This window comes from Enhydra lutris, unplaced genomic scaffold, assembly GCF_002288905.1.
Source record: "Enhydra lutris kenyoni isolate GAN:26980312 unplaced genomic scaffold, ASM228890v2 scaffoldscaffold51, whole genome shotgun sequence".
Lineage (NCBI taxonomy): Eukaryota > Metazoa > Chordata > Mammalia > Carnivora > Mustelidae > Enhydra > Enhydra lutris.
The window spans coordinates 11,801,381-11,824,036 of record NW_019154135.1 but is presented as its reverse complement, the minus strand read 5'-3'; the positions used below and the strand labels follow the sequence as shown (position 1 = coordinate 11,824,036).

General features: G+C 49.3%; 1 protein-coding gene across 1 annotated transcript in view; it reads left to right on the top strand.

Moving 5' to 3' along the window:
* Positions 1–22,656, top strand: part of LOC111157011 (ATP binding cassette subfamily A member 13) — a 326,661-nt gene that overhangs the window by 1,040 nt on the left and 302,965 nt on the right. Inside the window, exons 3-7 of the mRNA XM_022518213.1 lie at positions 2,797–2,920; positions 14,988–15,142; positions 17,933–17,961; positions 19,871–20,034; positions 22,022–22,152. Of these exons, the coding sequence (XP_022373921.1) occupies positions 2,797–2,920; positions 14,988–15,142; positions 17,933–17,961; positions 19,871–20,034; positions 22,022–22,152 (603 nt within the window). The remainder of the gene's footprint in view (positions 1–2,796; positions 2,921–14,987; positions 15,143–17,932; positions 17,962–19,870; positions 20,035–22,021; positions 22,153–22,656) is intronic.

Genomic DNA, 22,656 nt, shown 5'->3' with positions numbered 1-22,656 from the left:
GGTGTTGATGGTGATGATGATACTGGTGATGATGGTGATGGTGATGGTGTTGATGGTGATGATGATGGTGATGGTGATGGTGTTGATGGTGATGGTGATGGTGATGATGGTGACAAAGGTGTTGATGGTGATATGGTGTTGATGGTGATGATGGTGGTGAAAATGATGGTGGTGACATACTGATAACCCATTACTGACTAACTTCCTCTGATTCAGGAACTTTATCAAAAAGACCCTTTTGTTTGTCTGGTTTGAAATCCCAACAGCATTGCTGCTGCAGAAATGACAGCCCGTTTTCTTTCTACTGGATTTATGCCACTGGAAATATGGATATTGTGGTTAATTCTGAAAATGTTACATGAACTGGCTCAGCCAGTTCAGTGTCTGCCTTCAGCTCAGGTCGTGATCCCGGGGTCCTGGGACTGAGCCCCATGTCGGGCTCCCTGCTCAGCTGGACGCTGCTTCTGCCGGCTGCTCTGCCTGCTTGTGTTCTCTCTCTCTCTGTCAAAGAAATAAAATCTTAAAAAAAAAAAAAAATGGCCTTTATCTAAAATAGCATGTCACTCTCCAAAATAATTCATTTACTCATTGGGCAAACACGCGTTGCGGGCCGGCCGTATCGAAGGCCTTGCTGAGGTTAGCGTAGTGGACAGGCCGTTCTCCCTGTCCTTCCGGAACTTGCTGTTGGGCAACGAGTACAGTACAGTGGCAAGAGTGTCGCGTGAGCCCAGAGGGCGGGTGGCCGAGCCATGTGGGGAAAGGCTACCGGGAAACCGGCTGGTGAAACTTTGCTGCACTAAGGTGTGCAGGAGAGGAAAGATCCAGGCAGAGCAAGCGGCTTGGGGAGAAGTGGGACTTAAAGGAGTCCCAACGCCCGAGAAGCAGGACGGGGCTGGAGGAGTACACAGACAGGTCACATCCTTCAAAGGCTTTGTTTGCTGCAGAGAATGGTCAACCCCTAAGGGCATGCGGGAGCCCGAGACCTGGAGCATGAAGGCCTGAGGGAAGGGCCCGAGGCAACAGTGGAAAAACGTTTTTGAGTGTTTTTGTCAATAACAGCATCGAAAGGACAGTACAACGTCCGCTAGTCAGTCCCGGTGGCCCCACGGGAAGAGCCGCCTGTGATGTTCCTTATCTGACTACTCGCTGACACGTGTTCCAGCCGTGGTCATCAGGAACACTGTCCCGCCAGAACGTGGCGACGGGACGCCTGAAGGTGCTTCTCAGACGTGGGTGCTGGTGAGCAATGGCAGGGAGGAGAAGGCTTCGTCAGAGCCTCGAAGGGGCCCGGGAGCCACAGTCCCGGAAGGACACGCCTGGAAGCCTCACCTTGCCGTCCCCGGGCTGTGCGGACTCCTCGGGGAGTCTTTTCTCCGTGACAAGAAGCGAATTTTACCGGCTTCTGGAGCTGTCCCAAGGACTCAGCAAGAAAGTCAGTTGTGAGTGTCCCAGCACAGGGCTTGGCACATAAGAAGGGACTGACACATCTATAACCTCTCCCTCACCCTTCCCACAGTCCCCATGCCAGGTTGCTAGTCTTGGAGACAAAGTACGTCCAGGACTAGAGTCGCCTATCGCTGACCCGCTGAGCACCCACTGTGGGGGCCACCGTTCCTGACACATGTCCCTGAGGCAGGGAGGACCCATAAATTACACTCGGGAAACATGTTTCTTCCTACTAGCTGGGGCTATGACCCCATATCTCTGTCTGTTCTCCTTAGCACACTGAGCCTTGTGTTAGCTAAGATCTCCATTCACCCGTCTAGCTTAAAAGCCTGCTCATTCATTTTCATTCATTCATTCATTCATTCATCCATTTGGTCGTTCATTCTTGCATCGATTCACACATCCAACGTTTAGTGACTGCCCTCTGCATGCAAGCATCATGTTGACCGAACCCTGGGCATCGTGGTTCTCCCTGTCTTGGAAAGCACGATCCTTTCCTGGACCAAACTAGATTCAGGGGGAAAGCCTTCCCCCATGGTTCTGTGAGCTGCTCCTGTTAGATCAGTAACTTCCAAGTTGCCCGCACTCCTCAGCATCCTCACCGTTACCGTCCAACCGTCGGGGGCCTGGAGGGCGGGCAGGGTGGGGGGACACAGATGGCCCACTCATGATCAAGCCGGGTGCCTTGTTGTGGCAACATTTGTCCTGAAAACCCTTGCATCCTATCCACTTTTCTTAAACTTCTTTGCATTATACGATCTTTAACAACTAGATTATGATCTTTAACAACCTCCCTCCTGTGCGTGTCTAGGGAGCACTGTATCTGGAGGCAGGGCTGGGGAGGGGGCAGGAGCAGGGAATACAGCGACCTGATGAATCTTGGTTTTCTAAGGCCAGGGCGAGCCACATGGCCTTGCAGCGTGAGCGCGGATCCTGGGGGAGAGCTGCTGCGTAGGAAGGCCTCCTTCCTTTCCTGTCTCCCTCCCTCTCTCTTCTTTGAGCCCTCTGACTTTTATTTTTTTAATTTTCTTAAAGATTTAATGTCTTTGTTTGAGAGAGAGCAAGAGAGAGCATGAACGGGGCAGGGGAAGGACAGAGGGAGAGGGAGAAGCAGGCTCCCCGCTGAGCAGGGAGCCCGATGCGGGACTCGATCTCAGGAACCCAGGATCATGATCTGAACCAAAGGCAGACGCTTCATGGAGGGAGCCACGCAGGCATCCCCAATCCTTTAAATTAATTACAAGATTAATGACAGAATAACACCATCTAAGACACTACCCTTCTGACAAAGGCGCACTGATGTCTGGTCCCGGTTGTACGGACTCGTTTCTTCCTTGCCTCAACTCTCAGGTTTTTTGCAAGCCCGGGACCTGCCCAGCCGAGGCGTCTTCCCCTTTGTGCAGGCCCTTCTCTGCAACACGGGCTCAGCCTGCAGGAACACGAGCTATGTGGGCCCGATGGAGCGCCATTTGCGGTAAGAGAAACACAAGCGCCCCCTTTGGGACTCATGGGAGCGGGCAGGATGCTTTGAGGAAAGCCTCATGGTTCGGGGGAGGTCGGGGAGCCGCACATGACGGGATCCACGGTTACAAGAAGATCAGGGGTGGTAAGTGCAGACTCCTGTGAGAACGTCTGTGGCTAACGACTGGTTTCGGGAGGTCTTTTCACGGCTGTCGCTGGGACCGCAAAGCGACCGCTGATTCACAAATGTCACTCGCAGGTAAGTGTGTTTTCTGTAGCTGAGACGTCCGGCTTCGGAATTACTCTCTTGGCCAACAGTGCGTTTTGGTGCCGGGTGCCGCCAAGCCAGCGTCTGTGAGGGGCTCCCCCTGGGGTTTTCCTGCTGTGCTCTTTCGGACCGGGATCCTGTGTGGCTGCGGTCAGGTGAACAGTGGTGTTTATCGCCTTCTTGTTGACCTACTTGGGACAGGTGGCACTTCCTCAAGCCAAGGCACCCTGTGGCAGCCTGAGGGGGGTCTGTTGGCATCGAAGACCACTCAGAGAAAAAGCCTATGTGTGTCCTGGGAGAAGAGTCAGGAAAAGGGGGTTTGGCTTTGAGGATCCCGAATGCTCGAGGAGCTTCATTCAGCAGAGGTAGAGACCAAGGGAAGGGGCTGATCATTCGACTGTGCCAGGCATGAAATCTGCGTTTGGTTTCGTCTGCGCTTCCCGGCGTTGCTGCTCTAAGACCTATCCGATCCTCATCTCTCCACTTGCAGTTAGAAGCAGAAAACCAGAAGTTTCCAGGTCATCTTGGACACGTCTGGTACGATGTTTATCCGGGGTGCTTAGACATGTTTTTGCGACAGGTGATCTAAAAGTATGACAGAGAGGAAATCGTTCAGGAGCTGTCTGAAGTCTGAACCCCGGAGTAGTCAGGGGTCTTCTTGCGTGCGAGGCGAGGGTAGGAGTTTACCAGCGTAAAGGCCTCTTGCTGATTTAGGTTTAGGAGGCCTCGAGCTTGCCGGCCTCCCTGTCCCGTCGCTTCCTCCCTCAGAACGGACACCGAGGTGCTGTTGAAGTTCGAAACGTGGGCTTTGACCCCAAACAATGGCCCCGCTCCTGCTTACTTGTGGGCATCTGTGCATGTTCCTCGACCTCTCTGAACCTCGGGTCTCGCTTCCCTGCCTCCAGCGCCATGAGTTTAGAGAACAAAGTCCAAGAGACTCCTGGCACCATGTGTGGCCGGTAGTGATAGCGAGTTCTAATTGCTCGGCTGTAACCCTGAGAGACTGTGGTTCCTCACCATGAAAGAGCTACCCCCTTCCCCCCACCGTGCTCCCCACTTCCTCACCCCCTCCTTCACTTCGCTGAAACTCAGGGACTCTCCCAAACCTGCTGACAGGGTTTTGCACCCGATCCGGGGGGGCCGGCTGTGCCTGGCGGGGGCAGCAGGGAACAGGAATGAAATGCCCCTCGGCGTCTACAGGTGCCCGAGGCAGTGGTCTGACAGGTGCAAGGTGAGGCAGGAAGAGACACTCGGAGACAGTGTAGGGGACGGATGCAGGGGAGCGAGAACACGGCCTCGTGCAGCTCCCGGCTGGGACCTGCCACCTGGCCGCACTGCTGGCTTGTCCCCCTCGTGGTTCAGCCGTGAACTGCCTTGACCTTCAAAGCTGCACCAGGACTCCCTTCTGATTGCCCTGCGGTGGGAGCTGGCTTGGCTTCCACGAGTCAGAGAGCCCAAGTGTCCATTTCAAGTCTCTTTAAATGTTTTCACGGTTGAGTTTAGTGTGTGGATTTTCACGCCCTTTGTCACGCCCCCAGGAAAGTTCATCCTGGGCACAAGTCCTCTGTTTCACCTGCTGGAGGACGTGAGTATGAAAATCGACTTTCTTATTCGTGGCTTTGTGGGGAGCCTGGCCTTGGCCCTGACAGGAGGGTCTCAGGGCTCCCGTGTGAGTCCTCCCGGGAAGCAGGTTAAGCGGATGTTCTCACTCAGTGCCAGGCATCATTCCTGTGCTTTTAAGGCAAAGCCATGGCACAAAAGCACATCTCATGCCCACGTGCCCGTCACCCCCTTTCTACGTGGACGACTCCGTGGCAGACACCACACACCCCGGGACTGTCTTCTCTCTGGCATGGGGCGCCCTGCTCTCCCGCGGTCCTCATGCCCTCCTCTTGGCTTTGTCCTGTTTCTTCCTTCTCAGGTCCACCCCGAGCCCTTGAGGATCCCCTCCCGTCCCTCCTGCCCTACGGTCTGACTCATGCCGCTCCTCCCGGCTTCTGGGTTTCCTGAGCACACTTTGCACCCTGACCTGCGTGTCGGCCCCGTTTCTGCCTTTCCACTTCTGTCCATTCCAGGGTCCTTTATAACCAGCCGAAGGCTCGATCTCCTTCCAAGGCAGCTAAGAGTTCCATCCTTGTCCCTTAAAAGGATGGAGGATGTGGGGGACATCCAGGAGTACGGGTGCTCGAGAGGGAGTTCAGGAGGATTCTGTCCATGCTCACGGCCCCGTCTGTCCTTCTGCGATCACACGTGTCTGTCCCCTCCCCCTTTATGCTGTCCCTCCTCTAGCCCTCACACTGTCGGGCTGCACCCCTCCGTGGTCACAGGTCCCCTTCCGCAGGAAACCCTGGCCCTGGAGTAGTTTTCTTCGTGGCCTCTCTGTGGCATCGTTGTTAGGAGTGTTTCCTTCCGGACTCTATCCTCCTGGACTTGTTCCACCAGACCAGAGGCCCCTGGGGTTGATCTTGTTCCAGACGTTTTGGGTCCCCTCTCCATTCGTGACCTTGGAAATGAAGGGGAATCGTCAGGGTGTTGGGAGACGGGAACATCAGGATGCCCTTGTCGGTGACACTTACGGACCCCGCATGGTCTCATTTTTTCTATGGGGCTGCAACCATGGAACTAATTGCACCTTCTTTGTCGCCTCCAGGCCCTTTCCTTCTCCTTTACAGTTTTCTCTCTAGGGAGCCGCAGAGGAAAGGCAAGTTCACTGTCTTCCTGGGGGTTATGTCCAGGCCCCTTCCCGGAGCTTAGCCAAGAGCCCACCCAGCACCAGCACTGGCTCAGCCCCTGGGGCTCTGCTGGTCCTCCGCTCTGGGGGTATCCGTCGGCTGCGCCGGGTTGGGGCTGTGTCTCGTGGCTGCTGGCGCCGTGGTTCAGTGCAAGGGTCTCCCATCTTGCTCTCTCCACACTGCACGGTGTAGACGCCCCCCATCGTGTTGATCCCTTCCTTGCTCAAGGATGGGCGTGCCGCTCATCTCCCCCTGGGATGGGGGTTTCGTGGGCGTTTAGCTGCAGAACACACTACTGCACTGGTTCCCAGAGCGCGTGTGCGACGTTCCGCTCCTCACATCCGTGTGCGAGGCCCAGACGCCCCACTTCTTGCTGTTACTTTCAGCCATTCTCAGGGTCGAGTCTCGTTATCTGAGTGTAGTTTTGGCATTTCTCCGATCGTGAACGGTGCGGTCATACTGTGATTTCTAAGACGCGCGTACGTGGTCATCGGACTGATGGTTTTCATCCCTGGTTTCTGGCTCCCGCCCTCAGTCTGGGGGGGATTTCCTAAATGCCCAGGATTTGTTTTTGTTTTGCTAATCACGGTGACTTTTGGGTCCCTCCCCGGGTGGGGGTGGGGTGGGGGTGGGTACTGGTTGCCGGGGGAGCCAATCTGGTGATTAGAGGGTTGGATCTTTCAGGCTCCACTCCCCACCCCTGCCCCTCCCTTCCCAGGAGGGGTGAGGGCTTGAAGGTTCAATCAGCCAATGGCCCATGATGTAATCCATCCTGCACATGTAAGGGGCCCTCATGAAAACCCAAAAGGACGGGGTTCGGAGAGCTTCCGTGTTGGTGACCACAGGGAGTTTGGGGACAGTGCTTCCCGGGGAGGCAGGGAGGCCCGCACCCCCTCCCCAGACCTCCTCTGGGGCAGCTGTTCCCTCTGACTGTTGGCTGGTATCTTTTGTTATATCCTTTAATAAACTGGTAAACCTAAGTGTTTCCCTGAGTTCTATGCGTCATCCCAGCAAATTAATCAGGCCTTCGGAGGGGACCGTTGGAGCTCCGGTGTGTAGCAGGTGGTCAGAAGCACCAATGACAGCAGCTGGCGTCTGGAGAGGAGCTGGGACGGTGCTGGGGTCCAAGCCCTTCACCTGTGGGGTCTGATGCTGTCTCTGCGTAGATGGTGTCAGAAGTGCACAGAATCCTTGGACACTCTGCTGGTGTCTGACGATGGCTTGGTGTTGTGAAGAGGGTGGGGACCCTCCACATGTTGGATTTGGGTCTGGGAGCCATAAGAGAGATGGTGAATTCTCTTTTCATGTGTTTCCTGGCCATGTGAACTTTGTGTGTGTGAAGTGTTTGGTCAAATCTTTTTACAATTAGTCGCTGCATTTTAATCTTGGTTTTTATTGAATTCTTAGGGTTCTTTACATATTGTGGATACAAGTCATTGATGTGAAAGATGTATCATGACTATTTTGTTCCCAGCTGTGACCCGTCTTTGAAGAGCAGCAGATTTCTTGTTTGTTTTGGTGCTTTTTGTGTTACTTCTTAACGGGATAATTTATCTCAGTGAAGGTCTTAAAGATGTCCTCCTAGAGGAAAGAAGATTTTTCTCCTTCTTTTAGGGGTTTTACAGTTTTAGCTTTTTGTTTAGGTGCACGATCCATTTGGAGTTAATTTCTGTCTATGACGTGGGGCACGTGTTGAACTTTACCTTGTATTTTAACTTATGGGAACTCAGCTGTGCTAGCACCATTCGTCGAAAAGGCTATCCTCTGCCCACTAAACCATGTTGGTGCTTTGGTTAAGAGCCGACTAATCCAGTAATAATACGGGAGTTGTGTTGTTGCACTCTCCTATTTTAGTGATCCTATGATACATATTCTCAGTAACTATCACTGTAGTGAAGGTCTCGAAATGAGGGGATATGAGACCTTCATCTTTATTGTGTTTTTCAAAATTACTTTAGCTTTTCTAGCTCTTGAATTTCCATGTAAACTTTATTTTATTTTTAAAGATTTTATTTATTTATTTGTCAGACAGAGAGAGAGAGAGAGAGAGAGAGAGCAAAAGCGGGGGGGCAGCAGGCAGAGGGAGAAGCAGGCTCCCAGCCGATCAGGGAGCCTGATACAGGGACTCGATCCCAGGACTCCGGGATCATGACCCGAGCTGAAGGCAGCTGCTTAACCAACTGAGCCACCCAGGCTTCCCCCATATAAACTTTAAAATCCACTTGTTTATTTTTACAAAAAAACCTGCTGGGATTTTGATTGGAATTACATTGAAAATAAAGCCTTATAGAGAATTAATTCACATACCATAACACGACACTTAATTAAGGTGTGGAAGTTGATAGTTTGTGGTGTATTAACAGAGCTGTGCCTCCATCGCCACAATTTTAGGACGTTTTTCATCACCTCCCCCCAAAAAAATCCAAAGCACCTGTATTCATTAGCATTTATGCCCCATTTTCTCTCCGACTCCCCAGCTCCTAGCCTACCCATCCACTCACCTGTTTTCTGGGGCTAGAGATTGGACTGCTCCGGAAGTCTCAGAGATGGAAATACACCATTTATAGGTGTTTTTGTAACTGGCTTCTTCCACTTAGTGGGACGTCTCGAAGTTTCGTCGGGTGGGAGGTGTCGGCCCCTTCATTCCCTTTCATTGCTGCCACGTTCTGTTGTGTAGCTGACTGAGGGGTTCGTATGTTTTGTTTATTATGAATTACACTGCTCTGACTATGCATCTTAAGTTCGTATAAGTATGAACTTACATTTTCGTTTGTCTTGGGTGTATGGGAGGTCAGATGGTGACTCTGTGTTTAATGTTTCGAGAAACTCATTGTTTCCAGGATAGCTCCCCCTCTCCTTCCCAGCTGCGGTGCATAAGGGCTTAGTTGATCCATACCCTCCCCTGTCCTTCGGGTGTAGCCATCCGGGTCTCTTTGTGGTTTTGATTTACATTTCCCTGATGGTTTATGATCTTGATGAACTTGGCCATCTTTTTTTTTTTTTTTTTTAAGTAGGCTCCAGCCCAACCTGGGGCTTGAACTCACAACCCTGAGCTCAAGACTTGCACGCTTTACTGACTGAGCCACTCAGGTGACCCTGTTTAAAAAACTCGTAATGTGGACACTAACTGCTAGTGGCTTTGTAATATATCCCTTAGGACTTTCTGCATCCATGATCATGCGTCTGGAAATGCGGTTTTACTTCTTGCTTTTCTTGCCTGGACTCTTTTTCTTTCTATGACTTAGAAAGTGTAACGTGTTCTTGTTTACCTACTTTCTCTAGGTTCAGATTTAGATCATTGATTTTAGACCTTCTTTTAATGTAAAGGTTAAAAGCTCTGTGTTTTTTTCTGGGCACTGCATGAAGCCATCATGAATTCTGACATGATGTCTTTTCATTGGCGGTAAGTTCAAACTATTAACCGAACGCCACTCACGGGTTATTTGTAGATCAGATGCTTTCTTTCTAAACATTTGAAGATTTTCCTTAAGTCTTTTTATTACAAATTTATATGTAATTCCACTGTGGTCAGAGAACACTATGTGATTTCAGTCTTCTTAACTTTGTGAGTTTTTTTTTCTTTTTCTTTTTCTTTTTTACCGTCCTAGCCTATATTCTCCTTTAATGAATATTTAATGTGAACCCGAAGAAACGATTTGCCTTCCGCTGGTGGGTGGGATGTTGTGCAAGTCTTCAAGTCTTTACTGATTTTCTGTCCACTTGTTCTATAAATTAACAAGAAAGGAACTGAAGTCTCCAATCACAATTGTAGATTTTTCTTTTTCTTTTCAGTGCTATTGGTTCTTGCTCTGTTTCCTTCAAAGCTCTGGTGTTAGCAGACACGCATTCGAATTGTTAGATTTTCCTCAAGGACTCATTTCACGTGACCAAGGGATGCTGTACAACGACGTATCTGATGCACAGAATGTGGTTTCTTATGTGTGCAACAAATAACATGCGAACTGCACAATGTATCATAGAAGGATACATAATCTCTTTCTCCCTGGTTATAGCCCGTGTTTTGAAGACGGCCTTGTTGGATATTTATGTAGATGTAGTTTTCTTTGGCTTAGTGTCTCATGATAGATCTTTTCCCATCTCTTAACCTTTTGGCTGTCTGTGTCTTTACAGATTTACAGTTTGGACAGCATATAGTTAAATCTCGCTTTATTATCCAGTCTGACAGTCTTTGCCATTTAATGTATGGACTGTTTATACTTGATATATTGGATTTGTGTATCGGCACTGGCTTTCTGCTTTTATTGACTCTACTCTACTCTGGTTTTCCTCTTTGTTGCTTTTTTATGTGAATGGAGTAATTTTTATTTCACTTTCTACACTATTGACTTACTAACTCCAGCATTTTGCTGTATTTTCCTAATGGCTTTGGCCGCTTCATACTTGCGTATGTGTATCTGTAGGAGTGATTTCTAGAAGCAGAATTGTAAGTCAAGGGATGAATACATTTTTAATTTTGATGGCGTTTTCCAAAGGCTCCTTTATGGAGATTGTAATATTCTGCATTCTGTCTTCCAAGATGTGAGGATAGTTTTTTTCCCTGCAGTGAGACCAGGAAAGATCTGGTTGAACTTCTATATTTCTGTCAGGAAACTGATGAGAAATGATACATCAGTGCCGTTTTATTTGCTTTTTTCTTATTATGGGGATGTTGAACCTATTTCTGTATCTCCATGTACAGCTTCTACTTATTTTCCTAGGAAATATTTATTCATGTCCTTTGTCCATTTTTTCTCTTGATTCACAATTTTTCTTCTTGATTTCCAGAGACTCTTTACATATTAAGGAGGTAAACCTTTTGTCATATAAGTTGTAAATTTTGTTGCCTGAGTTTGACACTTATTTTTTGACTTTATTTTTTAACTTCCATCTTGAAGTGATTATAGATCTAAAGAGTTGTAAAACAGTTCATTGAGTTCAGTTTCCTCAAATAGTGACATCTTCTGTAACTCTAGTATGATATAAAAACCAGGAAGTTGACATGGGTACCATACTGTTAAGTAGACTATAGGTCTTATTCTGTTTTCATCAGTTTTACATCCACTCATTTGTGTGTGTGTGTGTGTGTGTGTGTGTGTGTGTGTGTATTGCTATACAATTTGATCTCTCGTATAGGTTCATGTAACCACCATCACAATCAATATCTTGTATTGGTTTGATCAATGCACAGAAAATCCCCATGTTCTTTCTGTATCGCCATGCTCACCCCCATCCTCATCTTGTCCCCAGCAAGTTGTAGCGTGTTCTGTGCCTCCCTACTCTTCTCCTTAGAGATATAATTACATATAAATTATATTACGTATCATTATACATAATTTAGATACATTTATATAAGGTTACATAAGTTGAATTATATAGATTATAACTTCAGGAGATTGGTTTATCGTTTTCTGCAGATCATAATGCTCTTAAGGTCTGTTGTCTTATTGGGTGTGTCAACTATTTATTCTTTTGTTTGTTTGTTTGTTTCCAAAGATTTCATTTATTTGAGAGATAGAGAGAGAGATCACGAGCCAGGGGAAGGTCAGAGGGAGAAGCAGGCTCCCCGCTGAGCAGAGATCCCTATGCGGAGCTCGATCCCAGGACCCTGAGTTCATGACCTGAGCCGAAGGCAGAGGCTTAACCCACTGAGCCACCCAGGTGCCCTTGGCTCTGATGTCTTAAGAAATCATTCTAATTCTGTAGGAACTGGTCTTGTCCTAACTAACAGGGGAAAATAGCAGAGATGGTGATAGAAAAATGTATTGTTTCATCTTGCTTGCTTGTCCCTGCAGCTCTTAGGCTAAAACTGAGCCTATCCCGGGGCCAGGGCTGTTGGCTTTGCCCGTCGTGCTTGTGTACAGACAGCTGGGTGCTGGACTCTGGGCTGAGGTCTTACACACTGTCCCTCTGCTGACCCTCCACCAGCCCTGTTAGGTATGTAATATTAGGGTCCTATTTCAAAGAGGATTTTCTGGGGCTCCTGCATGGCTCAGTTGGTCGAGCATCCCACTTTTGACCTCAGCTCAGGTCTTGATCTCAGGGTTGTGAGTTCGAGCCCCATGTTCCACACTGGACATGGACCCTACTATGTAATTCAGAAGACTTTTCAAGGGACACACCATTTGAGAAACACTCTGACCCCATGGGAACCTTCAGTTGGGAACCTGAGGGGTGGACCTGAGCGATTTTCCTGCTTCTGAGATCCTCAGACCATTTTCTGGGAACGTGTGAGTGTTGCTAGAGCCGACCCTTGGTTCCTGGTCCTCTGAAAGGATGGTTTCACTAGTGGTCTGAGGGCGGAGAAGGAAGTTCCGTCACCTGGCAAGTGACTTCTCCTTTTCTTCCTGATTCTTTTGCAAGTGGCCTTTTTACGTGTCCTGATCCCACCACCCCCTACAGCGTTCTATACCTTGCGAGGTATTCCTTGGTAACAGACCAAAGACACATCTGGACTCAGGAACGTGGAAATTGCTGTCCACCCCAATCCTATTACAGTTCTGGGATTTCCCTGGGGCACCACGAGCACACACACATCAATATTTTATCTGGGATTTTCTTTGTATTTTTTTCTGCTGTAAACATTTCTCATGTTAGTAATAGTTCCTAATCTGGTTTTCCAGACAACCGAGGTAGTTTTGAAATAACAATTAGAAAAAAAAGTACGGGATGCCTGGCCAGCCCAGTCGGTGGAGCGTGTGACTCTTGACCTTGGGGTTGTGCGTTTGAGCCCCATGTTGGGTGCAGAGATTACTCAAAAATAAAATCTTAGGGGTGCCTGGGTGGCTCAGTGGGTTAAGCCTCTGTCTTTGGCTCAGGACATGATCTCAGGGTCCTGGGATCAAGTGCCACATTGGGCTCTCTGCTCAGCAAGGAGTCTGTTTCTCCCTCTTCCTCTGCCCCTCCCCCTGCTTGTGCTCCCTTGCTTTCTCCAATAAATAAATAAAATCTTTTTAAAAATCTTAAAAAAAAAGAAAGAAAAGAAAAAAAACCCACACAACCAGTTAATCACAGGGAAATTTGTCTTGAATTACAGTATTTTCTATCGTGTGCTAATTCTCTGGGTTCCCAGGAGAGCTTCCTTTTAATCCTTTATTCAGAAATGATAAGTGCTTTCTTGGGCTTTTGGAATTCTGACCCACTGGAGGTGAAGGACGCCCTTTAACAGGTGAGGTTCCTGTGGGGTGTCAGTGACAGGTTACGGCGAGTGTGTGGCTGGGCGGGTCTGGTCCTGGCTCAGCTGTGTCACTGTGCTCACTTTCAGCAAACCCACTTTGACTCTCTGGGCCTCATTTCTTTGTGTCTAAGTGGGCTCTGACCTGAAAGACCTTGAATTGATTTTATCCACCGGTCAGTGTTGGTTGGATCTGTTCTGACCTCATTAAGGTTACATGACCGTGGCCAGGGTCATGCAAGCCCGGTCATTATCTAATGAGCTCTGCCACTTCCTAGTCAGGAAAATGTCCCCCAGTTTTAATTTTTCTTTGTCTTGGACATGCTGCCTGTGATTGGACACCTGGTCACAATACACTCCTAGCAGTTTGTGCAATGATTTCTTATTTTAAATCTGCTGTGTCTTATTGATTAAAAATAAGTTCCCACTAAATTGGAGACTCTCTGTAGACCAGATGGCCAGTGCAGATTCCAAAGGCGGTGAGAAGAATTCTCTCTTATTTACTAGTTGAGAAAACCCTCCTTCCTGCCGTAGGTGAGATACGTAAGGTTAAGAAGAGGATAGGATAGCAATTTGCCCTTATTTTCCAAGAAGAACTGCATGGTGTGCATTTTCCCAGCACGACGTTAGTCCATGCACACGTGTCTGGAACTTCTGGGGGCCTCCACTCTGACCATCCCCGCGGGACTCGCCTTCCAGGGCCCCACTGTTGAAGTCAAGGGGACACTCCTTCAAAGCACGTGTGGATATGTGTGTGACTGTTCTGAGATGCGTCCTGGCATTTTCCGCTGAGGTCACTGCTCTGACGGATGGTATTGCTTATGTATTTTACGTCTGTTGTCTGCAAGCGGTGAGATTACTCAAAGTGAAAATAAACCCAGAGGCAACTAAAAACACCCAAGGGCTTATTTCTCCTAAATGTGACAAAGGGAAGGGATACTGTGTTTAAAACCTCAGGAGAGAAGACTGTGAACATCCTAATTGAAAATGGGACAGAGGCTTAAATATCCAGCTCCCTGCAGACTTCCTCCTCACGGCAGACCATTACCCCCTCCCCCAACACTGCCCCCTGGGGAAAGGGCTCTCTGGCCTCTGTCCTGGTGTCCACAGGGCCTCAGAGCCACCCCATGTCCCTGCACAGGTGTCTTGCTGTCCTGGGTGGAGACCCCCTTCCCACCGCTACCCTAGATGTCTTGCATTATTCCCTCTCCCCAAAGCCCCCGTCTTCACACCTGAGATTTGTCCTTTCAGGTGCGCAAGATGTGCCGACATGGAAATCACCCCCTGGCGAGCCCTTTGCTGTCTCTAGGAATTTGGTCACCCTTGGAGGGAGTTGGCAGCAGTCAGCAAGGCCCGGGGGTCAAAGCCTCAGAGATACAGAGAATAAAAGGGGTGTGACATCACACTCCCCAGGGGGTTCTTTCGAGATCCTCTCAGTCCCCTTCCAGGGGGATGTGCGTTTCCACCTCTCTATCTCCAAAGCCTGGTTGTCCCCTTCCACCCCATGCTCCTGAACCCCGCCTACACCCCATAGCCAGAGGGCTCTTCTGGAATTGAAAGGAGACCCTGTCGTCCCCGGCAATGCCCGTCCCAGGATGTGCTGTGTGGCAATTGCCAAGTAAACCAGATGGGGAACCGCTAATACACAGACACAGGGTTGAACATCACGGACGATGGACTGAGGACAGCTGTCTCAATCTCCTGCTCCTGGAGATTTTTGTAAAATGATCATTTCCCTTCGGGACGAAGGTTGCGGAGAGAGGGCTCTGCAGGGTAGGTGATGGAGGCCTAAACACGTGCCAGGCTGGTCGAGAGCACGTTCGCGCTGGGTCTCGAGAACCTGAGAAACGCCCAAGAAGTGGGACCGTGTGTGAAGCGATCTTGTGATATTCATTCCACTTATTTAAAGTTTGTCTAGGTTCCAGGCTGCGGATGGCCGTCGCGAGAAAGTCAACGACCTGGCCTTCCTGGAAGAGATACAGGACCTTGCCGAGGAAATTTGTGAAATCCTGGACAAGGCAAAAATCCTACAGGAACTGTGGGCAGGAAGATCCAAGGCTCCAGGCAAGTCAGTCTCTACCCGGACACTGGCTCACGGAGGCCGAGCACCCAGGAGGTCCTTCACGTCCTGTTTACGCCTGAGTTTGCCTCATGACATCAGGTTGTGGGGTTGTGGGAAAGAGGTCGCTTTCCGTGCGGGGGGCCCGGCACCCGGGGCTCGTTGAGAGGCTACGTGTCTACCACTTCCTGCCCGGGAAGGCGCCCTGAGCAGGTGCAGCCTTTGGAGGGGTTACAAGCCGTCCTTGCCGTCTCCCTGCATGTCCCCTGCACACAAGCACGTGCGCACGTTCTCCCGATTCGTCCCCCTCCCTTGGGCTGAGCTGGATGGGTCTTTCAACACAGTGATGCTTCAAGGTCCTGGAGGGTTATCTTGCTTGACAGACCTTTCGCGTTATGGGGCCAGATAGGTCTGTGCCTTACGAAGCGTGTCTACGTCCTTGGAGGCCCTGACTCTTATTTATCAATCAGTGACAGAGACGGAGAATCAGATACGGAGCCGCTGGAGCCTGGATCACCAGCAGGGAGGCGTGCGCCATGAGAGGTCGCCCCTCTCCTGCCCCTAAGCCCGCCGTGATTGTCAGCTTGAGCAGCGAGCTGGAGCCCCAGCGCGCCTACCCGACCCTGCTCCCTTAAATAGTATCCCGCCCTCCACTATTCAATTTTAGCTGAACTAAATTTGAGTTTCAGGGAAACAGTGAACAGGTTTTTAGGATAAGCCTGTCTCCAAGATTATGTACTTAGAGTGAAAGGTATCCGTTGTTTACCTGAAATTCAAGTTGACCGGCCCCCCCAGGTTTTCACTGGTGAAGTCTGGAGACCCTCAGTACCCGCCTCCAGGGCTTCTCTTTATAGAATTGGTATCTCCTCACGGATTATATATGAGGGGACGGGATCAAGAGCATGACTGGAGAACGGACAGTGAGGTGACACCATGTGCTATTTCTGAGAGAGAAAGCAGCCCTCGTCCAGGGCTGGGCAAGGCCAGGCGGGTTTCACAACGGACCCAAACACATCAGCAGGGACCAGAGCCCTTCAGAGACCAAGTGATGGCATTCTTCTATTAGGAACTGTCACGAGATCATTCTGCTTTTATAAAATGTGGTGTTCAAATGAGGTTTTCCATATTCTGGAAACAGAGATCTGTTTTTTTGTTTTTTTTTTTAAGTAGGCTCCATGCCCAGAGTGGGACCTAGTGCAGGGCTTGAACTCACCACCCCCTGAGCTCAAGACCTGAGGCGAGATCAAGAGTCCGATGCTCGACTGACTGAGCCACCCAAGAGCCCCAAGAACTAGTTTTTTTTTTTTTACAAGAATTTCTACCTCCACTTTGTTTCCAGTTTCTTGCTGTTTGAGCCACTTTTCATGGTGGACGCACCCGCCAGAGAAAACCTGTGCCTTCATAGGTGACACTTCCCAACACGGGTGTGTGGGCCTGTCACTCCAGGGGGATTCCAGGGGTGTCCTATCATTTAATTCAGTTCTGACACAACCACCTGGCGTGACTCACACCCCATGGGTAGGGGCTCTGTCCCCCGACTGCCCCACTTCAGACCCCCAATTCCAAGTCGTGGGTCCCAGGCACCCAGTTTTGTTCGATTTGACTACAAACTGGAGGTTCCCACGACCCCCGCCTGAGGTTTGATTAATTTGCTAGAACGACCCATAGAACTCTAGCTGGCTTACTGCCTTTTTTTTTTTTTTTAAAGATTTTATTTATTTGTCAGAGAGAGAGAGAGGGAGAGAGCACAAGTGGGAGGTGGGGGGTACAAGCAGACTCCTCACTGAGCAGGGAGCCTGATGCAGGAGTCGGTCCCAGGACCCTGGGATCGTGACTTGAGCCGAAGGCAGAGGCTTTACCAGCTGAGCCAAACAGATGCCCCTTTACTTTTTTTTTTTTTATATTATAAAGGGTTCAGAGGGACCCTCGAATGAAGTATATAGGAAGAGGCCCAGAAGGGTCTTCTGTCCCTGTTGAACTGGGGTGGGCCACCTCCCAGCATGTTGATATGTTTACTAACCAGAAGCATTCCGAACCCCATCTTTTGGGGTTTTTCTGGTGGTTCTGGTGGTACATCAGGTTGGTGTACCTGATGAACCGAGTGGTCATTGGTGATTAGCTCAGTCTCCAGCCCTCTCCCCACCTTGGATGTCAAGGGAGTGGGGCCGAAAAAGTCCCAGCTCTCGAATCATGGTCTTTCTGGGGGTATCGGCCCCCTCCTGGCCCTATGCCGGGGGCAGCCCTCAGGCATCTCATTAGCACCCAAAGACACTCTTATCGTTCCAGAAATTCCCGAAGTCTTACGGGCTCTCCTGTCAAGGGCTGGGGACCAAGACCCGGTATAACAAAGGATGCTCCTGTCACTGCGTCACCCCAGAGATGCGAGGGCAGAGACCGGTCTGTGCCTCTCTTACCGTGTCCCACTGTGACTCCACAGAGAATCTGAAAAAAACATAACTTTGTTCTTCTTGGCCTCTTTGAGTTTTTTTCTTTTTCTTTCTTGTCCTGAGTCCTCGCAATGCCGGTGGCATCAGAAATTGATAGAGTAATCACTACTTTGTTGGCCCATGACTGAGGTTTGCTCGACCCGTTGAGTCATTGCCTGGGTACCCAATCAATTCTCTCTTGCTTTGCAAATCCACAGTGACCGTGTTCTTCAGACTTGCTCCCCCATGTGGGTGTCCTCAAGGTTGGGGCCAGGATTCGTGATAGCCGCCTTGGTTTTAGAACTAGAACAGGGCTGGCCAATGCTTGGCTGCTCTCCGAACTAACACCTGAAATCTCTTTTATTGCAGATTCTTCTCCAAGCTCCAGTTTCTTAGCCGTAAGTATCTTAACAAACCTTTGAAGCTTAGTCTCAAAGAGACCTGGTGGTTAAGTTCAAAGCACTGGTTTTTATTTTATTTTTCAAATACTTTTCCTTTACATCTTCTCCACGCCCATCGTGGGGCTTGAACTCATGACCGTAAGATCAAGAGTTGCGTGTTCCTTCGGCTGAACCGGCCAGGGGTCCCCAAACTCTTCTTTCCAATGGTGTGTTTTCAGCAGCACTGTATTTGAGACAGCCAGAGTCCCTCGAGACATGGGTTGCAAGGCGTAGTTTAATTTTCTCAAGCGAGACTCTGGGCTGGGCCTGCTAAGGGCTGGAACCCAGGGCACGGGGCCCCAGAGCCCAGACCTGGGCCTGTCCTCCCAGAGATGCCACTGGGGGTTGGGGTGTGACTCCCCCGAGGGAGCGCGCTGCCTCAGGAATGTTCTGGAGGCCCCTGCTCGGTGTTCGCTTTGCAATAGCTAGTGTGTGGTGAGAAAAGCTCAGGCATCTAGAATGTTCCAGAGTCTCTGTACTACATGCCGGCACAGATGGGTGCCTTCTGACCAAGCCGGCCATGCTGTTGGAAGATGCATTTTCTTCCCCTTTTTCCCACACACCCCATCTCAGTCCTGCCTGGCACCCGACCTTCCCTGCTCTGCTTACTGCTTGTGTTTAAAACAGCTGGTTTACAGCTTCAGTGAGATGGAGTCAGTCCCCCCTTCCCCACGCACCTTTGCCCAGGGAGGAAGCCCTTCCCACATCTACCCACTGAAACACACACGTTAAATTCTTAACCTCCAGTCTCACTTTTTTTTTTTAAAGATTTTATTTATTTATTTGACAGAGAGAAAGATCACAGGTAGGCAGAGAGAGAGGGGGAAGCAGGCTTCCTGCTGAGCAGACAGCCCGATGCGGGGCTCGATCCCAAGAGCCTGAGATCATGACCTGAGCGGAAAGCAGAGGCTTAACCCACTGAGCCACCCAGGGGCCCCTCCAGTCTCACTTTTTAAATTTATTTTATTTTTAAAAAAATTAAAAAATATATTTTGTTTATTTGTTTGAGCAAGCATGAACAGGGGGCAGAGGGAGAAGCGGATTCCCCACTGAGCAGGGAGCCCAATGTAGGACTCAATTCCAAGACCCTGGGATCATGACCTGAGCTGAAGGCAGACGCTTAACATCTGAGCCCCCCAGGCACCCCCACTCTCATTTTTTGTAAAAGTTGAAGTTAGTTTATTTGCCTGTTTATTTATTTATTTCTAATCTCTATACCCATCCTGGGGCTTGAACTCATGGCCCCTGAGATCAGGAGTTGCCTGGTCTTCCAACTGGGCCAGCCCAGTGCCCCTCATTTTTTTTTTTTTTAATTAAATCCCAGAGAAAGAAATCTGGTCTGTAGTTTCTTATTCCCTGGCTGTATTGCTGGAATGTTCTTTTAGCTGTGATTTTTTATTTTCCTTCCTCCAGACCAAGGCTGTACGGTTGGGCCATGACACACAGTGGTGGGGAGGGCGGGATGGGGATCTTGTGCAGAGGGAGTCCGGGATTTAATTTTCACGCTGAGCTTCCGTTAGGGTTGTGTTCTGCTGCAGTAAAAGAAAACCCTCAAATAAGAGCAGGGAGTCCATTTCCGTTTCTATCTGAACAACTAATCATTTATTTCCAAGTCTCAAGATCATAGATGATGATGTAGCTTGTGACAAAAACAGACCCGTACCTCTCTGTCTCTGTGAAGTCCACAGCCTCCCAATATTTAAAATCCCAGCCCAAAGGGATAATCTTCAAACCTCGTCTGTTCAAAGCAGTGGTGCGCCAGGCCCGCGTCTCCATCTGCTGAGGTTCTGGAAGCCAACCCAACCCCATTGCTTCTTCAGTCATGAACGACATGGAAGGGGGAACTCTCGGTACTTTTTCCTCACAGATGGATCTCAATAAGACCGAGGAGGTGATCTCGAAACTGGAAAAGCTCCACCAGCAGCCCCACATCTGGAAGTTTCTACTTCTTCTGCCAAGATTGTACACAAACAACGTCCGCGTGGAAGACCGTCTCCGTGGCGGGGCACTCCTCCTGCAGGCGGCTTTGAAGTAAGTGCAAAAGAGAAATCTAACCCATGATAGGTGTGTTGGCTTTCTTCTCCTCGCTCTTTCATGGGGACATCCGTGTGTCTGGCTGATCTCTTGTTCCATTCCAGAAAGTGATTGGGAATCACGGCACCCTGAGATGGCTCTCCGTGTCCGTTCCTGGTCTACCGGTGCGGATATTTTATACAAGGGCAGTCATATGGTCCAGATTTTGGCAATTTAACATTTCATCATTAACTTTTCATACGTTCCCGTTGTCTTCAAGCGATCATTTTTATTATGATGATTGTTTTTAAAGATTTTCATTTTAAGTAACCTCTGCCCAACGTGGGGCTTGAACTCACAGTGCCGTGGGCAGGAGTCCCCTGCTCCCCCGACTGGGCCAGCCAGGCGCCCCTTCAAATGATCATTTTTAATGGTTGCTATTTGATTTTTGAGATTTTTCTTATTTACTTGAGAGAGAGCAAGAGTAAGTGAGAGAGAGAGAGAGAGAGAGAGAGAGATCGAGCATGAGTCAGGGGAGGGGCAGGGGCAGAGGAGAAGCAGGCTCCCCACCGAGCAGAGAGCCCAATGTGGGGCTCAATCCCAGGACCCTGAAACCATGACCTGAGCTGAAGGCAGAGGCTCCAAAGGCTGAGCCCCCCAGGTGCCCGAGTTCAGAAAATTCTAAATGTGAACATGACTTTCCTCGTTCTTATGAAGGCCTATCAGTCAACGGAGGACAATGGGGCATGTTTTGACCGTCTGTGGGTCTGATTGACAAGTCATATATTGGAATATAGTGGGTGCGTTTTCGCAGGTGCCCTTGTTCTCTGGGCCCTGAATGTGTTAGCGTGGGCGGTGACTGGGCCCTCCGGAGAGAGACGGAGTTTGAGATCAGAGCGCCTCGCTGACGCTTGCTGAACCATGTCAGCTCCGGTGTTCATCTTATTTCCGTATTCCGTTTCGGTGACACAAGGTCAGGAGAGTCCGCATGCAGTCACCCCTACTTCAACTAAATACACACACAAAAAACAGCTACCAACCTTTAAAAAAGAAGAAAATTGGCATTAGATTTAGAAATAAGTATTTGCAGCGTGCCTGGGTGGCTCAGTGGGTTAAGCCTCTGCCTTCAGCTCAGGTCATGATCTCAGGGTCCTGGGATCGAGCCCCGCATCGGGCTCTCTGCTCAGCAGGGAGCCTGCTTCTCCCTTTCCTTCTGCTGCTCCCCCGTTCGTGAGCTCGCTCTTTCTCTGTCAAATAAATAAGTAAAACCTTACAAAGAAGAAAGGATGTGGTATCGGGCAGACTGATCATTTATTAATGGTCTGTCTCGTCATCGCGGGATACCCTTCATCGCCCAGGGACACCGTGCGAGACGTTCCTGAAGGGGAAGCTGCAGGGAAGTATCCTGTCTGATGCACAGCTTATATGTTGCTGGTCTCTTGTTGCTAAGATTTAGACATATTCCTACTTCTTGTGAATGGATTTTCTAGTTTACAGGCTTATTATTTATAATTAGACTTAATACAGTTACTTATAAAATACAACGTTTAGGTATTTAAAGAATAACATGAACGCAGTATATATGTGGTCTCCCCAGAGCCCCTCGTTCTGTGAAACCGGTTGCTGACCCTTGATGGTGCCCCTGACATCCTGAGATGCATGGGTTCAGACAGTGGGGGGGTTGGGGTGCTTGCTATTCTAGGAGGGGACCTCCAGAGTTCAGACTGATGACCTGAGCTCGAAACAGTGAGGGTGTCTGACCACGTGCTTTTCAGAGGTGGTGACACCTTGCACCCCGGCTGGCCTTGCCGGCTGTCGGAAGCATCGGTCCCTAGTCCAGGGAGTCAGGGCCCATTTGAAGCCACGTTGAGAGCTGATAAGTCCATGGTCTGTCCACATCCTGCAAAGGGCTGGGACCTGGCTGCCGGGTCACCAGTAAGTCTGGGTCCGTTGCCCTCAGTCTGCAAAGCCCACTCACTTTACTTTGGTTTTCTTTTGGTTCCAGTTCCTTGACAGCTTTGGAAGATTTAGACTGGCGGCCCCTCAACCACACTTTCTCCACGGTTTCTGAAATCGTGCTGAACGTGACCATTTCGACGCTGACATTTCTGCAGGAGCACGGGATGGCTGCCGCTGGTATGTGTACCCGAGAACCCATTTGGGATTTCATGTGTTTCCCTGGTCATGTTCGTCAATAGCCACCGCAGAGCTCCAAAGCTGTTCAAAAAATGATTTAATCAAAATGTCAAATGCCAAAAGGAAACCATGGTTCCTGTTTCTAAAAGGTGGAAGTAGACTGAAAATTTGAAATTCAAACCTGAATTTGACTTTCTACTGTTATTGAAACTCTGTGGCCACTGCTCATAAATGGGTTATTTTTAATTAAAAAATGACTGATTTTAAAATTCTTTTATTGGATGTCCTTGAAGGTTAGACCTGTCATTGGTTCTGTGATTTGAATCTTTCCTCTCTCCTCTGCTCCTATTTGGAAAAAAAAAATATTTGAAAAATAGAAAGGCAGATAGATGTAGACTTGGAAAGCCCAAAGAGACAAACCCCGTTAATATGTTTTTTAGAGTTTTATTTATTTAAGTAATCTCTACACCCAACATGGGGCTTGAACTCATGACCCGGGATCAA